Raw genomic sequence first — 23,362 nt, forward strand, 5'->3', positions numbered from 1 at the left:
CACACACACACACACACACACACACACACAGACACACACACACACACACACACACCTCTCTTTAAGCGCAAGTGTACTTACACAATGAACAAACTTTTTACATTCTTACACTCCAGTGGACACGCAAACTCAGATATTGCTGATAAATGGGATGTATGTATGCCCACGTATGCACAGTTAAGATTACAGGAGCGTGCCTGTTTAGGGGTTTACATATATTGTTCACAATTGCACACATTACATATACAAACTTTCACACCCAGTTAAATGGAGAGTCCCTACAATCAATCTCTCTCTCTCACACACACACACACACACACACACACACACTGCGAGCCTCCGGTCCAGACCTGCCATCAGCACTGGGTGGGACAAACGCAGCTATTTTAGTCCTGGGAAATCAGGGATAGATGTTGAAAAAGTTTTTCAAAGCCCTGAGGTTCTAAGTTATGTTTTCTTTAAATAATCAAAGTATTAACTTTTGTTTTAGATGTTTCTCCTAAAATGCCTTAAGATAAACAAAAGTGAATCTGAATCAACTTGGGTGTTTTTAGGGTAACAAAAAAAAATTTTTTTTAAATCTTGCACAGTTATACTTCTAAAGCCAATGTATTTTGTTTTAAGAATGACTTTTAAGCAACGCCTACCTTTTCCTTTTAACCTTAAGTCAAAAAACAATAAGGTTCTCTGAATACAGTTTTGAGCCATTAGCAAGCATCCAAAACACAAAGAAGGAACGAGAAGGACATTCTGTGAAAAGAGAGAGAAGAAAATAACAAGAATATCAAGGAGAACGGGCTAGAACAACTTGAGTAATTTAAGATGATGTTAGAGTATAATACACTATGAAAAGGTTTGAATAAGGACCCAGAGCCTGAGGTGAGAAACAGACACACAAGAAAAGACACAGGAAGAGGAAGAATGGGGTGGAGAAAGGGATTTTGTATGCATTCAATTCATTCTTTGCTCAGAGTAATATGACAACACAGGACAAAAACAAACATGAAACACAAGCATAAAGCCTCACACTGTGCCCAAATCAGGCATGACACAACAAGTTTCCAGTGTCAAGTATTTTTCCGCCCTTGCTAAAAAACTACAGACTGCACACAAAGTTTACAACCAATTTATGCAATCTAACATTAGCATGTGGCTAAGCTAATAACACAGTGCTCAAATGGAACACACGATTAATACATTCTACTATTGAATGAAATGCTTTTAGAATCAACATTTCTTATTTAATCAGCCAAAAACCTAAAAGGAGTTTTGCATTTGTCACCAGTGTTTATCATCAAAAGTAGTCCTACATATTTGGTAACATTTTGTTTAGATCATAAAGCAGACACTGACTCACTTTTCTGTTCACAGGAAGCAAAGTCATTTCAAAGATCCAGAAATGAGTGACAAAAATGGCCAATATCTCATGGGTCAAGGTGAGCACAGCAACACACAACATCTTATAATTATGCATTCTGGTTAAGTTCTGGATTTTTTGATTAATGGAGTAACTGATATTTTTCTCTCTAAGGAGTGAAAGTTTACATTGATCCATTCACTTATGAAGACCCTAATGAGGCCGTGAGAGAGTTTGCTAAGGAGATTGATGTCTCGTGTGTCAAAATCGAGGAGGTTATTGGGGCAGGTAAGACACAGTGTGTCTTCTTTTGGACATATTTCAATTTCAGACATAAAGTCACATATTTAGTTTCAGTCATTTGAAAGATACAACAAAAGCATACTATGTTGAACTGATTCTTTGATATTTGACATACAGTCACATTATTATTGAGATAGATTGTTTCAAAGCAGCTTCACAGTATCAAACATGAAAATAACATGGTTAATTTGGTGCAATTCATAAATTTTAGCTGTAAAGCAGCTCTACAGAAGACAATAGTGTCATTGAACTAAATTGAGCTGAATACTGTTGTTTCAGTTCAGTTTAATAACTGTGACAGTGTTACAGAGTTCATCAGTTATGTCAATTTCAACAGTAAAGCGCCTTTACATAAGGAAATCGTGTTATTATTCAGCTCAATTTAGTTCTGTGTTGTGTCATTTCCGTTCAACTGTGTCAGTATTATAAATTATGAAAAGTTTAATATATTAATATTAACACCAAGCAACCCTAAAAAGTCTTGTCTTGTTGCTCATGGCTTATTACAGTCGCAACGTGTTAGGACTAAAAAATGATTTGCATGAAAAGATTGAAAAATTCCCAAAGCTGAGTCCCTTGTTTTTTTTGCGGTTTGTTTGCTGTTCTCAGGCGAGTTTGGAGAAGTCTGTCGTGGACGACTGAGGATTCCGGGTAAGAAGGAGAACTATGTTGCCATTAAGACTCTTAAGGGTGGATACACAGACAAGCAAAGGCGGGACTTCCTGTCTGAGGCCTCAATCATGGGCCAGTTCCAGCATCCCAACATTATCCACCTGGAAGGCATAATAACAGCCAGCTGCCCGGTCATGATCCTCACTGAGTTCATGGAGAATGGAGCTCTGGACTCCTTCCTGAGAGTAAGTATGCGCTGGATCTAGTGCTACACGTTTGTTGACGAAACCATCTCATTGGCTCTCGTACACAAAGTCTGACTGACATGGATCTTTCTTTCTCTCCAGCTCAATGACGGTCAGTTTACTCCAATACAGTTAGTCGGCATGCTGCGTGGCATCGCGTCGGGAATGAAATATCTCTCTGAAATGAGCTACGTACATCGTGATCTTGCTGCTCGGAATATTCTCGTCAACAGTAACCTGGTCTGCAAGGTGTCTGACTTCGGTCTGTCGAGATTCCTGCAAGAGAATTCATCTGATCCTACGTACACCAGCTCACTGGTAAGAGCAAATGCTTAAGAAACATTAAGTACTTCACATGAAAAATGCAAGCAGGCACGTCTAGCAATACAAGCATCATGATTTATTCTAAAATGCTTTTTTTCAGGGTGGTAAAATTCCAATCCGTTGGACGGCACCCGAGGCCATTGCATTCCGTAAATTTACCTCTGCATCAGATGTATGGAGTTACGGAATTGTCATGTGGGAAGTGATGTCGTTCGGAGAGCGGCCATACTGGGACATGAGCAATCAAGATGTATGTGGTTGTGATATTTGACATTTTAATGAATCAGAGATGCAATAGAAATTGTGTCCACTACCTGTGGTTGATAGTTACTTTTGTTATGGCCAATAGGCAAAATGTTTTCATTTTGAAAGGTTGAAAGGTTTGGGGTCAGTAAGATTTTTTTTTTCTTGTTGTTGTTGAAGAAATTAATACTTTTATTCAGCAAGGTCACTTTAAATTGATCAATAGTGAGAGTAAAGACATTTTTAATGTTACAAAATATTCTGTTTTACATTTAAAATCCTGAAAACTTAAATATACAGTGGTGTGAAAAAGTGTTGGCCCCCTTCCTGATTTCTTATTTTTTTGCATGTTTGTCACACTTTAATGTTTCAGATCATGAAACAAATTTAAATATTAGTCAAAGATAACACAAGTGAACACAACATGCAGTTTTTAAATGAAGGTTTTTATTATTAAGGGAAAACAAAATCCAAAACTACATGGCCCTGTGTGAAAAAGTGTTTGCCCCTTAAACCTAATAACTGGTTGGGTCACCCTTAGCAGCAACAACTGCAATCAAGCGTTTGCGATAACTTGCAATGAGTCTGTTACAGCGCTGTGGAGGAATTTTGGTCCACTCATCTATGCAGAATTGTTGTAATTCAGCCACATGCCACAGCATCTCAATAGGATTCAGGTCAGGACTATGACTAGGCCACTCCAAAGTCTTCATTTTGGTTTTCTTCAGCCATTCAGAGGTGGACTTGCTGGTGTGTTTAGGATCATTGTCCTGCTGCAGAACCCAAGTTCACTTCAGCTTGAGGTCACGAACAGATGTTGATTGCGAACAGGTGTGGCAGTAATCAGGCCTGGGTGTGGCTAGAGAAATTGAACTCAGGTGTGATAAACCACAGTTTTAACAGGGGGGCAAACACTTCTTCACACAAGGCCATGTAGTTTTGGATTTTGTTTTCCCTTAATAATAAAAACCTTCATTTAAAAACTGCATGTTGTGTTTACTTGTGTTATCTTTGACTAATATTTAAATTTGTTTGATGATCTGAAACATTAAAGTGTGACAAACATGCAAAAAAATAAGAAATCAGGAAGGGGGCCAACACTTTTTCACACCACTGTATCATGGTTCCCACAAAATATGAAGCAGCACAACTGTTTTCAGCATTGATAATAATCAGAAATGTTTCTTAAGCAGCAAATCGGCATGATTTAGAAGGATTTCCGATCATGTGACACTGAAGACTGGCGTCAAGATGACGAAAATTCAGCTTTGAATCACAGAAATAAATTAAATTTTAACTTATATTCAAATAGACAATGTCTATTTTAAATTATAATAATATTTCACAATATTACTGTTTTTATTGAATTATTAATCAAATAAATGCAGCCTTGATGAACAAAAGAGACTGTTGTTATTCAAAAATCTTACCAACCCCAAATGTTGAATGGTGTACATTACAAAAAAGATGTTTACAATATCAGCCTAATCAGAATGAAACAATAATATTTTAAAAGTGCTAATATGTGACCCTGGACCCTGGTTTTAAGTCGCTGGGGTATATTTGTAGCAATAGCCAAAAATACATTGTATGGGTCAAAGTTATTGATTTTTCTTTTATGCCCAAAATCATTAGGACATTAAGTAAAGATCATGTTCCATAAAGACATTTTGTAAATTTCCTACTGTAAATATATCAAAACTTAATTGTTGATTAGTAGTACCCTTATGACTGGTTTTGTGGTCCAGGGTCACATTATACATATTGTCATTATACATGTGTTTTCAGTAATATATCTTCTCTTCATTAACATAATCTGTTTTACCCAATCAGGTGATTAATGCCATTGAGCAGGATTACCGGCTGCCTCCTCCTCCTGACTGTCCCACTCACCTGCACCAGCTGATGTTGGACTGCTGGCAGAAGGAGCGGACGGCACGGCCACGCTTTTCCAACATCGTCTCAGCACTCGACAAGCTGATTCGCAATCCTGCCTCGCTTAAAATCACCGCCCAAGAGGGGGCAGGGTACGTTTCATATCCATTACAGCCCTATATCACTTATCATTTCAGTTCAGTTTCAAAAAGCCACAGCAAAAGGTCCAAAAACCACAAAGACCTGACAAATAAATCTACATCTTTGTTACTACTTTTTTTTCAATAGAAAGCATGCATGAAATTGCCAATAGATTTTTTTTATTTAGAATCAAATAAATTCAAGTACACTTCATTTTTTAGTTCTGTTGCTATCGGTTTTATGTTACTGTGTCAACCCAAAATCAATGTCAGACAGTAACCAGATTACTGAAGAATACACTGCTGTGCAAAAGTCTTAGGCCATTAGCATTTTCACAGATAAAAAAAAAAATGTGAGTAATGTGATTACAGTATGCATTTACCCAACAATGCTTGTCAATCAAGAACATAGCAGTTCCTGTTTTAGGTTTAGTGGCATCTCACTCTGTCCGTCATTTCATTAGCTTCGCTCTTGTACACACAGTATGGCCTCTTGTATGTTAGTCTTGCCCCTCCCCTCTCAGCATGTCGGCCTGTCAGTCTGTCAATCAAGACTCAGTATGACCACATATCTGTCCGTCACATTTTGGTCTTTGCCCTCCCCCTCTCCTCAAGGGAAAGCTGTCAAAGTCTTCCTCCGTTTGTTCCTGCAGGCCGACTCAAGACATCATCTTAATATGGACAATTACATGCGTTTTAACACTTGGCTCTCTCTTGCTCCTCAGACCCTCTCACCCTCTGTTAGACCAGCGTTCCCCTCTGACGCCCACATCCTGTGGGACAGTGGGAGACTGGCTCAGGGCCATTAAGATGGAGCGTTACGAGGAGAGCTTTCTACAGGCTGGGTACACGTCCATGCAGCTGCTCGCCCACATCACCACAGAGTGAGTGAAGAGAACGGCACCTTCATTCAACAACATCTTTCATTTGTCGAATATACTGAAATCCAGTTATAATAGACAGCAACATAGTACTTAATTACAAGGAAGATTAAAAAAAAAAATCCTCTGTGAAGAGTAAATAAATAAATTTGCAGTCAAATTTATAACAATAAAAATAAATGTTAATAAACAAAGACATAGAAAATGTTTTTTTAATTAAAAGTATTATTTTATTTTATTTTATAATTCCATTAAAAAGTTTGGAGTTGGTAAATTGTTTCTGAAGTCTCTGAAGTTCACTAAAGCTGATTAAATATTATACATATATTTTCACTAATATATCATTTGTCCCTAGAACATATTCATTTCATTTACTTATTTGCACAATTTGTTTTACCCAATTAGGTATTAAAATAAAAACAAATGTTATTAAAATGTAACAAAGAAATTAAATAAAAAGATTACATTATATAACTTTTTTAATGTTTTTGAAAGAAGTCTCTTATTTTTAGCAAGTCTGCATTTGATTACAAATCCATTTAATTAATAAAATAATGTTTTTCTGTTTGAATATATTGTAAAATGTAATTTACTCCTGTGATGACAAAGCTGAATTTTCAGCATCGGTCTTCAGTGTCACATGACCAAAAATCATTCTAATATGCTGATTTGGTGCTTTGAATTGAACTGATTTAGAACACTTTTGTGACAATTTTAAAGTCTTGACGCTCACTTTTGACCAATGTAATGCATCCTTGCGGAGTTAAATTATTTTAAAAAATTGGAAACCAAACTTTTGAACCGTAGTGCATATCTTTATTCATTTTAAATATGTAAACACCACAATCTAATCTTTTCTAAGCTCATCGCTGCTGTTACATTAAAAGCTAAGATCTAATTCTTTATTAAACTTTTATTTCTCTCTGCTTCCGCCTCTCAGGGATCTGCTGCGTTTGGGAATAACTCTGGCTGGTCATCAGAAGAAGATTCTGTCCAGCATTGAGGCTCTTGGGATTCAAAACAAAACTCCAGGGAATGTGCTCTACTGAGTGAACCATCCACACACACAAACGCTTGTTGAGTTGCCCAAGAACCTTCATGTAACCTACCCACTCACAATCAGGAACATTTGTACTTCCTTTTTTACCGGGTCACGTAAGGATCAAATGGCTTACTTGCTTCCAAGACTACCTAAAGGGAACCAGTCCGGGAACCTGTCGGAGCTATCACTGTAATACCACTAATATTACAAAGCTTCATTTGTGATATCAAACGGGCCTCGTAGGGATGTAACCTCCACCATTTCAACATTTTTGGGAGCCACATGATGTAATCCAAAAGCAAAGACTTGCTCTGACATCATAATGCAAAGACAGTGATGAAGTATTTCCATTTTTGCAGAGTATTTTTCTAAAGGAGACTTTCATACTGAAGAGACTGAAGGAGGATATACAGCAAAAGATGAGAAATATGATCTTTATAATGCAAGAATTTGGATACAAGTATAAGATTATTAATGACGACTTCATCCTTCGTTTTAAGGATGTGCTGCTGTGCATGAACGGACGTATACTCACACACACTAAGTGCCAAGTAATTGGTATTCTGTTTTTAAATGATGCACTCTGTGTGTGAGTGTGTATGTGAGCAGCAATAAGAAAAACAAGCACAAAAGTCTTGGCACTTTTTTTCTGAAGAGAAAGACATGAATGACGCAGAGTTTCCATTGGTGGATAAAATATGCGAAATATACATGCTTATACAAATACACACAAACACACACACACACACACACATAGAGATCTGCAACACTTGACTGGCACTAAAAAGAGACCAAATAAAAGACTGTCTGTTGTTTTATGAGTAGCCGAAAGACTCGAAACGACCTTTGAACGTGTGCCATACTGTTTTGTTTATTGACTCACCAACTTGAAGCTGGTGTCCATCATCAACTAACCACAAGATTCAAAAGCCACCCTTTCATACCACACGTGAGTTTATGGGTTGGAGGATTTGGTCTTCACATTGGAGACCCATAAGAACAAACCAGGGACTTTTATTCTGTTGCCTCTTGTATTTGTATAAATATATCTTGATTTATGTAAAAAGATTCATTTTCTTTGTCAGTGTAATCTGGGTTTCTGTTACAATAAAAAGTATACATTTAATCTCGTTTTGAATAGTTTTCTGTGCTTCTTGCTTATCTTTTTAACAACAAAGAATCACATGGGTTTCACTACTATTTATTTATGTCAAAATATGGTTAGGTACAATGTACCTATTGTGTTCATGTTGAATTGCAAATTACATTTTCTGCTATTTAGATGGGATACGCTTAATGTTAGATGGTTCGGTGGGTAAATTGTAATTACAGGAAGGTATTTTTCAATGTGAGTACAATGTAAAAAGCATGCATGTATGCAATAAGTTCATTGTATTTTGTTGGTAAACAAGGTGAATAAATGTTACCAACTTGAACCCGTTGTAAAATCTGCATGGGGAAATCATTCGCCCCAGTTCCCAATTCCCAATCGCATGGATTCGTATAAAAAAGACTTAATTTTGCCTGTGAAAATTCACTGAACGGTAAATGTGTCACACCTGTGAGGTAAGAAGTATGATGGATACTATTATTTGTAAATACAAGAGGACCTGTTGAGAAAAGTAAAATGTGGTAAAGTCTGCTAAAATTTGACTGTGTGTAGCACCTTCCGCTCTGCAGAACCTTTTGAGGCTCCAAAATGTTGAGAATGGGTGGCTGAAGTTTATTTTTGAGATTTAGATTCCTGGTTATTTCAATCTGATTATAACCATTTGAGTGCCACATTTCGTATCACAGATTGTTTGTGAACATTTTGCAATGTTATACAGATTTGCAAAGAGAATGTTACTGAAAGATGGGGCATCAAAACAGGATCTGACAGCAAACTTACAGCAACCTGTAAGCACAGAAAAAAGGAAAGCTAAAGAGCACATTTACATATGCTTTCAAAGCACAGCAGAAAAGATAAACTGTTGAATTAAGAAGGATGTTAGATTCTAAGGGTCAGAGAGAGTGTAAAATGGTCATGAAAACTAAATTATGCCTGCTTTTGGCGCATGAAATCTTTCACAGACATTCTAAGTCGACCCTTAGAGAAAAATCTAAATAAATAAAAAATGGATATGACCCTTTTAATTCTTGCTCTCTTTCCGTTTCACCAATTTTTCCCAAGTTCCTCCTTGATCCTTTTATCTCTGACCAAATATGCCACTGTCTGCGCACACGTACACATACACCTGATGGATGCATATTTCCATAATTGTTTTGGGGTGATCCGATTTCTTGTACATTCTAGTTTTAAGCATTCCTCCCTGAAGATACAATGACCTTCTCTGCTCTGCAGAGGTGCAAGTGAGATTTGGGAATGGGGCTTAGAGTTCCCCTCCCCCCGGTTTGTGTCTACACCAATGGATCTCGTCCCCAATCCCTTCAGAAGAAAGAACCAGTTCTTTCTCAAGACTCCTTGAAAATGTACTTGACTTAAACCTTCCATCTTCCTGTGGCTTCATCTCTCTCTTTTTCTCCCATGTTGCAGCTTCCTTGGTTGTCTGTCTTTAAGTGTATTTATCCAATTCTTGCAAACACATCTGGCATGCAATGGTATTTAGTAAATCTCATGGAAACATGTCCAGGTAAACTTACATCCCAAAATCAAAATAGATCAAAAGAAATAATATATTGCATAAAGAAACAAAGTAATTTAGAACAATTAAGACTGTTTACAGTCTTTTAATGACAATTATTAGTATTTTCCCCTGAAATTCATTAATGCAGTAATGCGCCTTGATGGTTTACTTGTTTGCTTCTAATTCTCAAAGCTAATTATCTCTAATATGTACTCAAAGCTACTTATCCTTAGACTCTCATTGCTGAAATGGAGTAAATGGATGAAAATCACTGTCCCAACTACACTGTAAAAAATTACCGTGAATTTAAAGGGGTAGTTCACCCAAAAATGAAAATTAGCCCATAAATTACTCACCCTCAAGTCATCCTAGGTGTATATGACTTTCTTCTTTCAGACGAATCCAGTCGGAGTTATATTAAAAATTGTCTTTGATCTTTCAAGCTGCCACTCAGCGGGTGTTGCATTCATCAGTCCAAAAGAAGTTAAATAAAAAGTGCCCATCCATTTTTAAAAAAAGTGTCTCACATGGCTCCGGGTGTGAACAAAGGCCTCCTGTAGCGAATCGATGCGTTTTTGTAAGAAAAATATCCATATTCAAAACGTAATAATCACTTTAATCTAGCTTGCGCCAACAGTTGTACACGGAAGCAGCTCTGGGCGGATGACGTATGAGTTCAGCGTTGCGCATATACCATTATCATTCAAATCTGCAAGTGGTGCTGCTGGCGCCACCGTCGACCCCAGGAGGGTAACAATATATCAGCTAATGATATTACGGTATTTAACTGTAAATTTAAGTTAAAACCGTAAAACCTAAAATCTTGCTACCATATTTTTTACGCAAAAAATCCGGCAACCACAGCTAAATTTTACAGATTTTTTTTTTTTGCAGTGTAGAATTTAGAATTACACCATTAGTTTAACCTCTATCTTCTTTCTTCTTCTTTTTCTAAAAAGATGTTCACACTTTTCTGATCAATCACTTGAAAGTTTTTCTAAACTGACAAACAAGCAGCATTTCAAGATGTAGCCCAAAACAAATATAGAATAAATATGAATATGCTACCATTTAGATCGTAAAATTATGGTGACCGGGAGGGGACGTCTTTGGTTCACTTAGTTTTGTCGTGGCCACGACATAGGCTGTGTTTACACTTGGCATTACCATGCGATCACCGTGATTTGATCAAGCAGATCCGATCATCAGTCAATCAGAAGACATCCCCTCCCAGTCACTGTATAAAATAACTTTGAATCAAAAAAAGAACAAAAACAACAATATTTATAATGCATATTGATATTGTATTGATGAAATGTTTCAATAATTATGTATTTAATATTATTCAAAAGTAAAAAATTACTAGTATTTCAAATAAACATTCTGCATATCAGTTATCATAAATGTGTATATAATAACCAAATAGAATTGTTTGTCGTGCAAAAAATAATATTGGTAGATTTCTAGTCTGGACGCAATACTTGTACTAAAATTGACATTAAAAGTAGTACAATATATACTACCATGGTTTTATTTATTTATTTATTCAGTAAGATTTTTGGGCGGAGTCAAAAATTAAGCTACTTTGTAGTCTCAAAAATGCTTTTTAAATGTCAAAAAGCTGTCAACATTTCAGAATCAAAAAAGAAAAAAATTATGCTATTTTCTTATTTGATTCTGAAATGTTGACAGCCTTTTTTGACATTAAAAAAGCATTTTTGAGGCTGCATCTAAAACCTATATGATCAAAGTTGTTAATCTGTAAGAAACTGAAACAAGAAACTACTGTCAAATAGAAATAGTATTAATGATGGGTCCATATTATTAGGGCGGAAGAGTGAACAAGAGATCATGATGTCCTTACTGTGGTAAGCTCTTCTGAATGCTTCAGCAAATTATATGTTTGCTGCGTGAAGTTTTCGGGGTCTGTGATTGTCTGTCTTAGCTGCGTGTGTTTGCTCCAGGAGCCTTTATCTGTTGAGGAAGAACACAAAGCACATTCCTCAAGTGTCCCACCCAACCCCCATTCCAATCTTTGTCTTTAAAACAATGCCTGCCAGCCTCTCCTCTTACCATGCATCCCTTTGCAGGACAAAAGACAACAGTATGCACACTCCTCTCTTCCTTCACATATGGATTTATAATTTTCCTCAGTCATTACTCAAGCCAAAAATCTGAACATCCCAACTTTAAAAGCTGTCCAGATTAAGCATCTTTGTGCAAGGTTGTGTTCTCAACTCTATACTAAAGCAATAAGCCACGAGAGGCCAGTGATTTTAACACAGTTAAGGGTTGTTGTTGCTGTTAGGGTTGTCATAAAGCAAAATGAAGAATATGTACATGAAAAGGAATAGAAATAAGTATGTTTTAAATGTATGTGCCAAACTACATTTCAAAAAAGGGATAATATTCCATTGACACTTACAGTTCAGATATTGTATCATTAAATTATAGGCCAGGAAAAACACATTTCTAAAAGCCAGCATAGCCTTCAATTTTAAAATTGGAAGTTTGTAGCTTTTAGTCTCTATCTGTTAGCTGGCTAGTCAGTGTGAACATTATGTCAATGCTAGCTAAATTTAGTACAAATCATTGATTAGTTAGGGTAGTTAGGTAACTCAGTAGATGTATTTGATAGTATGATAGTGAAGGATATGATTAAAGTGTAAAATAAATCATAAAAAAATCATAAGGTCCATTTACACTGTTTACAGAAGATACAAGCAGTGCTTATTGAGGTACTTTGCAGTCACACTGGTGGTTGGCAGTAGTTTGATATTCATATCCTTATTATGATCATGGTATAAGAAATCACAGTCATAATTCTCTGAAATAATACATACAGGAACAAAGGAATATAACAGCACCAAGAAAACAAATTATGGAGGATATTTGATAAAAGTTATAAACATTGTGGCCAAACAAAAAACTGTATATCTTTGGAACACTAAGTGGTGCTGCCTTCCAACTTCTCATATACCTTGAAGTTATGCTGTCAATGATCCCTACCAAATTTTGTGCCAATATGTCAAAGTGTTTAAAAGATATAAATATTTACATCAAAGTCTCAAAATGGTACATGGGCATTTTGTCCACATCTGGCAATATTGCTATAAACGCATTCAGCAGGACTCAAGGAACACATAGACAAACATTTCACAAGTTATAAGCAAAATATTTAAGATTTCATGACCTGTAGGTGGCACTTTCATTAATTTTAGCAGGTATCCTCAAATCATAGTGCTAATGAAGCATACCTGAAATTAAAACATAAATTATAATTTCCAGGACAAAGCGTTCAAACTTTTTACCCAGAGAAATGTGAATATTTGAATTGATGGTAGCACTACAGAGTTGGTTTGAGAGACCTCAAAGTTGGCCTGAGGCCTATTCATTCATAAAATGTCAACAAACACCATATTCTTTACGTAATGACAGATATCGCTCTCAGTTTTTAACCCTTTTATATCGTTACTCCAAACTAAGCCAATCCATTTTATTTTCCAATCAAAATGTGGGTAATGACGTAATTCTGCAACTGAAAAAACATTCTCATTGACAAACACTCTGAAGTGCCGTAATTTTGTTTTTGAAGTCTCTTTGTTTTATTGGTCTGTTTTATAGGAGGTCATTCTCTTGTGTTTTGGTGTGTATTTAGTGTATAATTCTGTGTGTGACACTTGTCAGAGGGACGTCTCTGGTGCCTGAGTGTTGACAGGGTGTGTATGTGACCTTTGTGTGAATGGCCATCCATTATAGAACGACGGGGAAGATAAGGACAGAGGTCTGTCCTATTAGAGAGCTGCGTGTGTGTGTGTGTGTGGGTGAACACTCAGCTCTTTATGTCTAGCCTTCATTCTTGTGTGCACTGAAGCATATGGGTAGACCTGACTGGAGAGGGGACATAGATAAGAGTGATATAAAGCCAGACTCTTCATAAGGTGTGTGTGTTTGAATGGTCTGTGTATTATTAACATTCCATGATTTAGGGGCATTCATTGGTCATTATGAAGGTTAAAAGAATGTTCCGGGTTGAAGCTTTGTGGACAGCATCTGTGACACTGCTGATTGACACAGAAAACTATTGCGACTTGATTTGTGTAAAATAAGGAGGAAAATCCACCATGTTACTAATGCATAGTCCCAAATTAATCCATTGACAAAAGTTGTCCTACTTACAAAAAAAGATGATGTAGCAGAGCTGGGACAGGCCTTCGAAGTCTCAAGCCACTCTGACGATTCTGCCAAAGACAGTTGAACAAAAGGGCCCTCAGCTATAACAGTGTGAGCTGAGTACTTGGGCCCCGAGATCCCCCAGAGCATGTAAACTTCAGCAAACTAGTTGATGATTTTGTGATGAGGATGGCAAGAAAGAAATACCGTATAAGAAAGCTTGGCCTGAAAAGCAAGAGATTGTATTGTCACTTCCTAACTGTCCTAAAAATTGTTTTGGTTGGGCCTCCAAAAACATATGCTCAGGGGCTGGCCCTGCAATCTAGACAACTTTACAGCTCAAACAGCTCACATTATTATTACATGGTACGCATTATTAAAGTACAAGCTGCACATTTCTGCTTTTAAACTCTCCTGTACACTTGGCTGATAGTGTATTGAAGGCACATTATTATGACACGACTTTTCACAAACTGAGAGTTGAGTCAATTATTTTTTCAGTGGTAATGGACAGCATATCTCAGGCGCTGCTATATCAAATCATATCCATAACTCAAGGCCATAACCATGTCTTGAACATGACCAAACCAAGTATTTAAGAGATTTAAAGGTATCATCAGGAATGAAAATAAAACCTAGAATTTATTGTAAAGTAATCCATTCAAACCAACTCTGCAAATATTTTTGATGATAGCCTGCATTATCCATGGACACTTGTCATATTTCTGGGATTTTCCAAAGTGGAAGTCGTCATAGTTGGGTAAACTTATAACTGTATTGGTGAACTACAACAAATATAATTTTTGCATTCCTATTTGATCCAATAGCACAATTAAAAACCCATGATAGTATTTCTATGACTTTCCAAAAGAAGAAAAAATATATTGAGAAATTGATTACATTAGTCAGAAAAGAGAAAGATGTCAAAGACTTGTTGCCCTCACTGTCTATGGTGGTTACGGTCATGTCACAACTCACAGTAGCTCATCACAACCAGGAAGAGTCCAAACCCCGTCAGATAGAGCAGGCCATGCTCAGCTGTTTCGCTTCACTCTCAGCCTAAGGTTATCTTTCCTTCTCTCCATCAATCTGTCCATGCCTCCCTCAGTCTGTGTACGGTTTAGTGTTTGCCGACCTCTATCATTCTTTCAATCAGTCTGTCTTTGCTTTAAAGCCCAGTCTATTTGTCCTCTTTCATATCACTCCATTTGTTTTTACTTCCTCAATCCGTGTTTCTTGTCCACACATCCACCTCATCAATCGGTTTTCCTGTCCTCCCTCTGTCCACCTGTGGTAATTCAGTCTGTTTTCCCTCTACTTCCCCACCATCCCACTCTTCAGTAATTTCACCTGGCTGGGAGCCGTACGCTAATGAGAGGGTAATCAGAGGGATTTCGGGCCCCAGGCTTCTGCAGGCCCTCAGGGACCCGAGCTCGGTGAAACTGCACAGTTAAGACTGTCTTATTAAGCTTCACACACGGTCTCAGTCCCACAGTGAAGAATGCCATTGTCAGCTGATCTCTGATCCGGGCGTCTTTCCTGCAGATCAGCAAGTCTTAATGTGATTGTCTTGACTGCTCAGACTCGGCCCAGAGCCCTGCCCTGCTTAACCTGGGTGGGGGGTTGGTTTTAAACTCTGATACGGAATCAGCTTTAGCCAGTCTAAATACTTTTTATCCTTGTAAAGATAGCATAAAGATATCAACATACATCCCGTTAAGGGAAAAACCACAGTATGCAGGGTTGTTAAGTACCCTCAAACAAACGCAAGAACACCCTCAGATAAAACCATAGAGCGGTGCAGTGACGATGTATTTTTATAGGCCTACTTGGAAGTTCACATCACCCTGGTTCCCTTGACAAAATTCCAATAGGATTTTTCCATTGGCTTTTGGATTATTGCAGAAAATAAGCTCTGTGACCAACAAAAGTTTGATTCTTACGCGTTTTGTTCATGATAATCTTCACAAATGAACAACTTTTATGACCTTTGAAGCCTAAATACAATCAACAAAAGTAAAAAGCTAAATGCAGGCTATAAACAAACTGCACCATGGTCACATGACTATCACCACCAATAAGCTTCAACTCTTTAAAAACATTTTCCCTGAAAGTTTGTTAGAATAGTTAGCAACGAGGCTGTTAGTGTGAGGAGTTTACCTGATTTTTACTTGTTAAATGTCCCCGACAACCTCTTTAGTCCCATTTAGCCACTTACCGATAGCTTTTGGAAAAAAAACAAAAATCGCAAGTTGGTATAACAGATTTTAGAAATTTAAAATGTGAAAATATTTAAAGTTTGTTTACCACAGACCTCAATTTCAAAGCCCATTGATGGCAATGGAACCAAAATTGCTAAAATGCCAATTAGTTTGCAGGTTCTAGCCTACCTGCAGCACTTTATATAAATTTACTGGCGAAAGAGATTTGGCCAGGTGTCTACGTTGCCCATTTATGGACAGCTGCTTTCAGACACTGCACTGTGCGCACTCATATTTATTGCATTAAGTGTTATGGAGTTGTGTACATAACACTGCACCTCACATATTTTAGTACTTACCTCAGCTAGTGGGGGGGTTAAGGCCACATTAATCTGTTCACCATTTTTTTGAAACTAATATTTCCATTAATCTTATGGTAAATTTTTTAAGTTGTACTTTAACTGTTCTGAAAACCACAGCTGTCGATTCAGAAGGGTCACAAATTTTTAGTGTAGCACTATGACATGGCTCCAAAAACTCTCACTAGCTGACAGAACCATTAACCTAGTCCTAACCACCTCAGAAGAGCTTTAAACCATTGCCCCTCTCCCACCAGATTAAAGGAAATACAGTTCCACATTTTTTGTAAAAATCTTTATTTGGCAAACAAGTGCACAGATAAAACTACGTAGGGAATAAAAACCGGTCAAGTCCCTGCATCACTTTTTTCCTCGTCTCCCCGGGGCTTTCGTAGCGGCTGCAGCGCCTTTCTCTCCCGATTCACCCTCCTCTGCAGTTTTCTTTCCAGCTTTCTTAGCCACTGGTTCCTCAACTCCTTTTGATGCTTTAGAGGCTTTTTTAGCTTTGCTCGGTTTGGGTTCAGTTCCACCCTCCCCTGCAGCTTTCTTTGCCTTCTTAGCAGGGGCCACCTTTGAGGCAGTGCCATCTCTCTCAGGCATCTTAGGCTTAGCATCCTAAGAGAACGGGAGGAACGATAGAAAGGGGGTGGGTGTGCGTTTAGACGCCACAGTCGAGAGTGTCTGCTCATGTAGAAGGTGAAAATAAAACATAGAACTCACGTCTGCGGCCTCCTTTTTCTTGGTGGACTTCGCTTTGCTTTTTCCTTGGATTGATAAATGGAAGAGAAAACCTAACATGGTAAAACTTGCCAAAAAGGCACAGTTACACTCAATTAAAAAGAATCTACCATTTTAATAAAAAAAAAAAAAAAAAAAAAAAAAAAAAAACAAAACAACACCCCCACATAAACAAATTTCATTACACCAAATACACAAAATAATGTTATTTTTAGCAATATCATATGACCCCTTTTAAAAAAAAAAAAAAAAAAAAAAAAAAAAAAAAAAAAAAACCCACACCATTCACAAGTAACTGCCATAACTACTATAATTTTGGTACAGACTAGACTTACAAATAATGAACAAGGGCTTTTAAGTCAAAGGCTCATTTACACCAATAATGAATTTTATGAAGCATAATGATTGGTTAATAAAAACTGCTGTCTTTTGATTAACATAACTGCAGTGCATATTTAAAGTTCAGATAAAGTTTGATTGGCTGGAAACGCTCATCAACTAGAGAATTAATAATTGCAAGGGATCCAAGAAACAGTTTTCCACTGTGCCATTGTATCAAGTTGCAAATAAGGAAAACAGCATTTCAGTCTTTTCAATGCACGACTTACAAATTCCTTTGTTATTAGAAGTACACTAACAATATCCGGGGGAGTTGTTTTAAAAGTAAATCCTACAATTAAGAAAACTGTGTATAAACTTTACCTTCACCCTTGGCTTTAGCTGCCTTAGCTTTCTTAGGTTTAGGTGCCTTCTGTACATTGGGATCAGCATTTTCCTTTGACTGCACCTTAGCCTCCTTTGCTTTGGTCTTGGCAGCAATCTGAAAGAGACATGGTGACAATTATATCAGGAATAGAATTACATCAGAAACCCTAACAATGATTCATAAAAGGACGCCAGAAACTGGAAGTTACCCGGAAGCGTCCTTGGGCACCGGTTGTTGTTGACCCAGAATTTGCAGGTCTCACAAACACACCAGTCTCGATGCCTTTGTTCAGGGTTCGACGCACCATAAACTTCAGCCTTGTCTCATCCACGGTTGTGTACTTCTCTTTTATGTAACCCCGGATGGCCTGAGCCGAAACACCCTTTCTGGAATCCAGCTCTTTCAGAGCTTCTTTCACCATCTCCATCGTGGATGGGTTTGGAGAAACTTTCCGTCCAGTGGTCTTATTGCTTGAGCTTTCAGAAGCATCTGAAACAAGATTTAAAGAAGTCATAAAAGGAAACAGAAATCATAACCTACTAAAACAAATCCTAATAGGAACATACAAGAATTAATTTAGGACTTGGCAAACCTCACAAAACTGCTTACAAACCTGTTTTTGTTTCAGTGGTTCCATTCTCAGAAACCTTTGGGATTGCAGCAGTTGGCTCTGCAGAAGCTTTTTTAGGAGGCATTTCAAAAACAAATGTGAGGTTACTAAACTAAAAACAAACTTAAGTCACTGCAGCATGAGTCCAACTCACTTGTGTGTCTGTTTTATTAACAGAAAGCACCCTCTGTTGTTGTCTGTCACCTGTTCATCATTACGTCGTTTGTCCCCAATTAATTAGCCACATTAACATGATTGGTTGAGCATATGTCTGCTGTTTCCTTTCCAAGTGTTCTGTTTGTGTACCTTGTCAAAAATGTTCTAGAAGAGTTTTAACATGACAGATCCTTTGATTCTAATGTGTATTTTCTCTGGAATATTAATACTTTAGGTTTTATTTGTTAACATTACGTTGCAAAAGTTAATAAACATGAGCTAGCAAAGAACAATACAGCAATTATAAATCTTAATTAATGGTCATTTGAATATTTGCTAATGTTTTCTTTTAATCAAAATTTGTATCTCAACACTAGTTAATACACAATAAATAGGCTAACTATTTCAAATAGGCTAACTCATTAACAAAATGCTGTAAAACTATAGCTCATTGTTAGTTCAGGTCAACAATGCATTAAATAATGTTAACAAATTAGACCTTATTGTAAAGTATTACTCCAGGAATTCTAACATATTACATAATGCATATTTATCCATCTTCCTGGATTATCTGATTATGGTCCTAGAGTTGATAAAAATTTATGATACATTTGCAAAATAAATAAATTCCTAGGAAAGTATGCCATTTGTATATTTGTCAATCAGTTATTTATTTATTTATATTTTCATAAAGTTGGTAAAAGATACGCTATGTAATGTGCATGTGTCTTCGGGAAGAACATTATTTTGGTTGTGCTTTGGCTCTCCTTGTTTCATAAAACAAGTTTACCAAATAAGCCAGCTTTATTTCAATTAGTCTGACTTATTGTCAGTTGATTTGGTTCAAAATAAGTCAGACTAACTGAAATAAGCCTGGCTTATTTGGTAAACTTGTTTTATGAAACAGGCCCCTGAGGTTAGATGTTCTGATGATCCATGGCCAATTTTCCTCGTTCGTTGTGACAACAAACTTTCACCTTCACGCTACTCACAACTGGAGCTACTTTAATCCGTGTATGACACGCAAGAACGAGTGATGTATGTATGCAATTTCCCGCGAAATCCGTCCTCATAGCTCTGAAATATAAATCAATATCGGTTATCAAAGTGTATTTGGTTAAAGACATAGTTTGAAAGATAGGTTTTTGCACTCTGTCATAACATTTTTTTTATGTATATAATAATAGGCTAATGATAAAAAAAAAATTACATAGTTAAATGTTCCTTTGTATTTCTTTGTATTTTATTTCCAAAAACGTTTTCCCTTCCAATAATGTTATGATTCATCCTGGAGCTGGCTGGTTTGGTTCAAGGCTCTTTTATTGAAAAATTGTTAGAAATCCCTATGGAGAAAATGAATTCGGAAAAGAAAATCTGGAAACAAGGCTGTTGGAAAAGTCACTGCTTTTCCCTCAGTTCTCTTTCTTTCTTGTTCTGTAGCACCTCATCAATATCGGTTATCAAAGTGTATTTGGTTAAATACATAGTTTGAAAGATAGGTTTTTGCACTCTGTCATAACATTTTGTTTATGTATATAATAATAGGCTAATGATAAAAAAAAATTACATAGTTAAATGTTCCTTTGTATTTCTTTGTATTTTATTTCCAAAAACGTTTTCCCTTCCAATAATGTTATGATTCATCCTGGAGCTGGCTGGTTTGGTTCAAGGCTCTTTTATTGAAAAATTGTTAGAAATCCCTATGGAGAAAATGAATTCGGAAAAGAAAATCTGGAAACAAGGCTGTTGGAAAAGTCACTGCTTTTCCCTCAGTTCTCTTTCTTTCTTGTTCTGTAGCACCTCATCCTTTCTGTTCTTCGTTTACAATTATTCTTGTCAGAAACTTGTTTACCATAAATTCTTAAACTCCCCAACACTGACCGCAAATTGACCACTGCTGACCAAGCACCTAAACTCCTCTTTAAAAAGCTAACCCTAACGCAAATAACCGCCATGCAGCCAGAACGTCTCATTAAAGTTGATTTACTACTTTGTTTTGGTCCTTTAAAATTACTTCAGCAAAGACAAATTGACTTTGCCAAGGGTCATGTGAAGAAAGAAAGGTAGAAAGAAACAGAAAATTGTTTCATTTGGAATTAATCTGGGAAATAAACCATAACTTATCATATGCAATTACAAACAGTGGATTAGATTTAGTGATAGATGTGCAATCAGGGAAATGCTGATTAATATTATAATGAGCTGAAGTATAGGCTTTGTCTCATGAGTTAATATGATCATGATGTGATCTGTCTGGCTGTTTATTATTCATTAGGTAGTAACACATGCTAACTCATAACTGACGACATCTAGATCTGTGTCTTGTACATGTGTGAGTTTCCATACGTTTGTGTGCACACACACATATGTTCAAGGACGGATAATTTGGTTTTGATTTTTCCCAACATCTGGTTACAATGTGACTGTTTGTCTTTCAGTAAGTGCCGTTTGTGTTGGGCTTGTATGAGTGTGTGTGCAGTGAGTGTGATTTGAGTCCAGACTGCATTTGTGTTTATACATGTGTTGTGTAGATCACAGGGATTGTGAGATTGCATGCGTGTGTTGCTGTTTTTTTTAACCCATTTATACGAGAGTCATGTCACACACCCATGGGATGAGATTACTGTTATCCATAGCAAGGCCACACTCCATTTCACTCTCTCTCTCTCGATCTGCACATGCTTTCCAAGGGAATGGCTGAAATTCAAATATATACAAAACACACTTAAGGCTGGAATACACTACACTACTGGAATACACTACACGACTTGTGCCCAGATTTTTGCCCCAATTTAAAGTCTGGACAAGTCAACACTAATTGCTGAAAGTCAGAGCAAATGCATGTTTGAGTTTTCACAGATTTCATAGAAAATCGCATGGTGTATGTATGATTCCATCCAGTGGGAGTATATCAAACATGTTTGACAATTTTGAGCCGATTTTAGAAAACATTGTTTTCATTTGTCATGAATCTGCTAATAAGAAGTCACATGTTTCTGCGTATTCAGTATTCGGAATGACTTCAAAGTGTGGTATTGTGTGATCCTCTGTCAATTCGGGGGTGTTAACAGTACACCATTTTTAAGTAAAATGGAAAACTTTATGGGTTTTGGCCATTCATTTAAACGACAACGGCAAACTTTTGAAAACGGATTTTAAAAGTGCAAGTTTTTGAAAATATTACCGTTGTCATCTCTGTGTAAACTACAATGCTGCAAATTTGTGAAAAGGGTAACATCATGCATATGACTTGTTCAGTCTATAGGTGCAACGGTCTGTGTCAATGAACATGCACACGAAGATGAAGGCTTACAGTCTTTAATATGTTCACACAGGTTAATCCAGAACGGGAAGGCTGGTGACACATACACAATGTTAACTTAAGACCCGACAAACTCAAACTGCACAGACACCAATTTAAATAGACAGACCAAACAAGGATAATTAATAAGACACAGCTGAAACTAATGACGAAATAAAATCAATAACCATGACAACGGGAAAAGAAAGCAAACTGAGAGTCCAAACTAACAGAACTGTGACAGATCGCCCCCCCTCCCAGAAGGCGCGACCTCGCGCTGCAGAGAAGAAAGGATTAGGAGACAGCGGAGGGATGGCAAAAAGGAATGGCAAAGGGCTGGCACAGACAGGAGGAGGTTTAGGAAGTGGCCAGATGACCGGGAGGAGGATGACCAACAGAGTCCAGGGTGGAACCGACGGAGGGAGGAGCCAGGGAGGAGCACGGAGCAGGAGGAGATGGGAGACGCTCCAGAGCCCAGCCAGGGAGACGGCCCACGGTAGAGCCGATGGAGGGAGGAGCCATGGTGGAGGAAGGGCTGACTACTTCAGGGAGCCAACCGACGGTGGCGGAGCAGGTGGTGGTGGAGCCCGAGACGGAGACAGAGAGCCGATGAGCCAGGGCGACAGGGAGGATCTGGAGGGCCAAGTCAGAGCAGATGGCTCTGGCGACCGAGGCGAAGGCAGGGATCCGGAAGGCTGTGGTGGAGTCAGAGTGACAGAGGACCAAGGTGGAGCCAGAGGGAAGGATGAGCCTGACAGAGGGGCAGCCGGAGGAGTGGAGTCCCGAGGTGGCGGATGGTCAATGACTGACCAATGCGGAGCTGGCGGGATGAGGGAGCCCGGTGGAGCTGGTGGCTGCTGGCCACTGAGAGGGCCTGCAGATCCCCAACTCTCTTTAAGGAAGATATCGCCAGAAGGAAAACAGTTTTGATAGAGAGAAAGTGATCAGCAATTTCCTCAATAGGTTCGAATGGAGGCTTGCAGAGAGCTTCTAACACCACAGCCAGGTCCCATGTGGGGACGCGAGATCGTACCGGGGGCCTCAGCCTCAGCGCACCGCGGAGGAAACGTGTAACTAGGGGGTGTCTACCCACCGTTTCCTCATAGAGGGAGCTCTGGATTGGAGGATGGTCTCAACAAACTCAGCTGAGAGACCGGAAGCTACAAGTTGTGCCCCCTTAGAGGCCACACCCACAGCTTCCACAGCTCCGGGCCAGGGTGGAGAATCGTACCCTCCACCTGTGAGAGGAGATCCCTCCTGACAGGAATCTCCCATGGAGAGCCGTCGAGAAGAGAAATCAGGTCTGAGAACCATACTTGGCCCGGCCAGAACGGGGCTACTAGCAGCAGACGGACCCCGTCCCGGCGCACTCTCTCCAGAACTCCCGGAAGCAGAGCATTCGGGGGAAAGGCATACAGACGAAACCTCAGCCACGTCTGTACCATGGCATCCAGCCCCAGTGGAGCTGG

General features: G+C 38.1%; 2 protein-coding genes across 4 annotated transcripts in view; one reads left to right on the forward strand and one right to left on the reverse strand.

The window, feature by feature from the left end:
* The window catches only part of ephb4a (eph receptor B4a), a 43,731-nt gene extending 36,684 nt beyond the window's left edge, over nt 1–7,047 (forward strand). For both annotated transcript variants that reach the window (XM_016451931.1, XM_016451932.1), the window contains exons 10-17: nt 1,372–1,436; nt 1,532–1,645; nt 2,270–2,517; nt 2,620–2,835; nt 2,942–3,091; nt 4,918–5,111; nt 5,825–5,983; nt 6,921–7,047. In XM_016451931.1, the coding sequence (XP_016307417.1) occupies nt 1,372–1,436; nt 1,532–1,645; nt 2,270–2,517; nt 2,620–2,835; nt 2,942–3,091; nt 4,918–5,111; nt 5,825–5,983; nt 6,921–7,029 (1,255 nt within the window). In that variant the 3' untranslated portion in view covers nt 7,030–7,047. The remainder of the gene's footprint in view (nt 1–1,371; nt 1,437–1,531; nt 1,646–2,269; nt 2,518–2,619; nt 2,836–2,941; nt 3,092–4,917; nt 5,112–5,824; nt 5,984–6,920) is intronic.
* Nucleotides 7,048–16,666: 9,619 nt separating this feature from the next.
* On the reverse strand, nt 16,667–18,586 carry h1m (linker histone H1M). 2 transcript variants are annotated; one of them, XM_016451976.1, is made up of 5 exons: nt 18,440–18,586; nt 18,035–18,315; nt 17,823–17,940; nt 17,103–17,146; nt 16,667–16,997 (listed from the first exon to the last, which is right to left on the reverse strand). In XM_016451976.1, exons 1-5 carry the CDS (start codon nt 18,519–18,521, stop codon nt 16,743–16,745), a joined length of 780 nt encoding a protein of 259 aa, XP_016307462.1. In that variant the 5' UTR covers nt 18,522–18,586; the 3' UTR covers nt 16,667–16,742. The 2 variants fall into 2 exon arrangements, with proteins under 2 accessions (XP_016307462.1, XP_016307461.1); XM_016451975.1 differs by having other exon boundaries at nt 17,103–17,173.
* Nucleotides 18,587–23,362: the final 4,776 nt, after the last annotated feature.

This window comes from Sinocyclocheilus anshuiensis, unplaced genomic scaffold (genome assembly GCF_001515605.1).
Source record: "Sinocyclocheilus anshuiensis isolate Anshui unplaced genomic scaffold, SAMN03320099.WGS_v1.1 scaffold431, whole genome shotgun sequence".
Taxonomy (NCBI): domain Eukaryota; kingdom Metazoa; phylum Chordata; class Actinopteri; order Cypriniformes; family Cyprinidae; genus Sinocyclocheilus; species Sinocyclocheilus anshuiensis.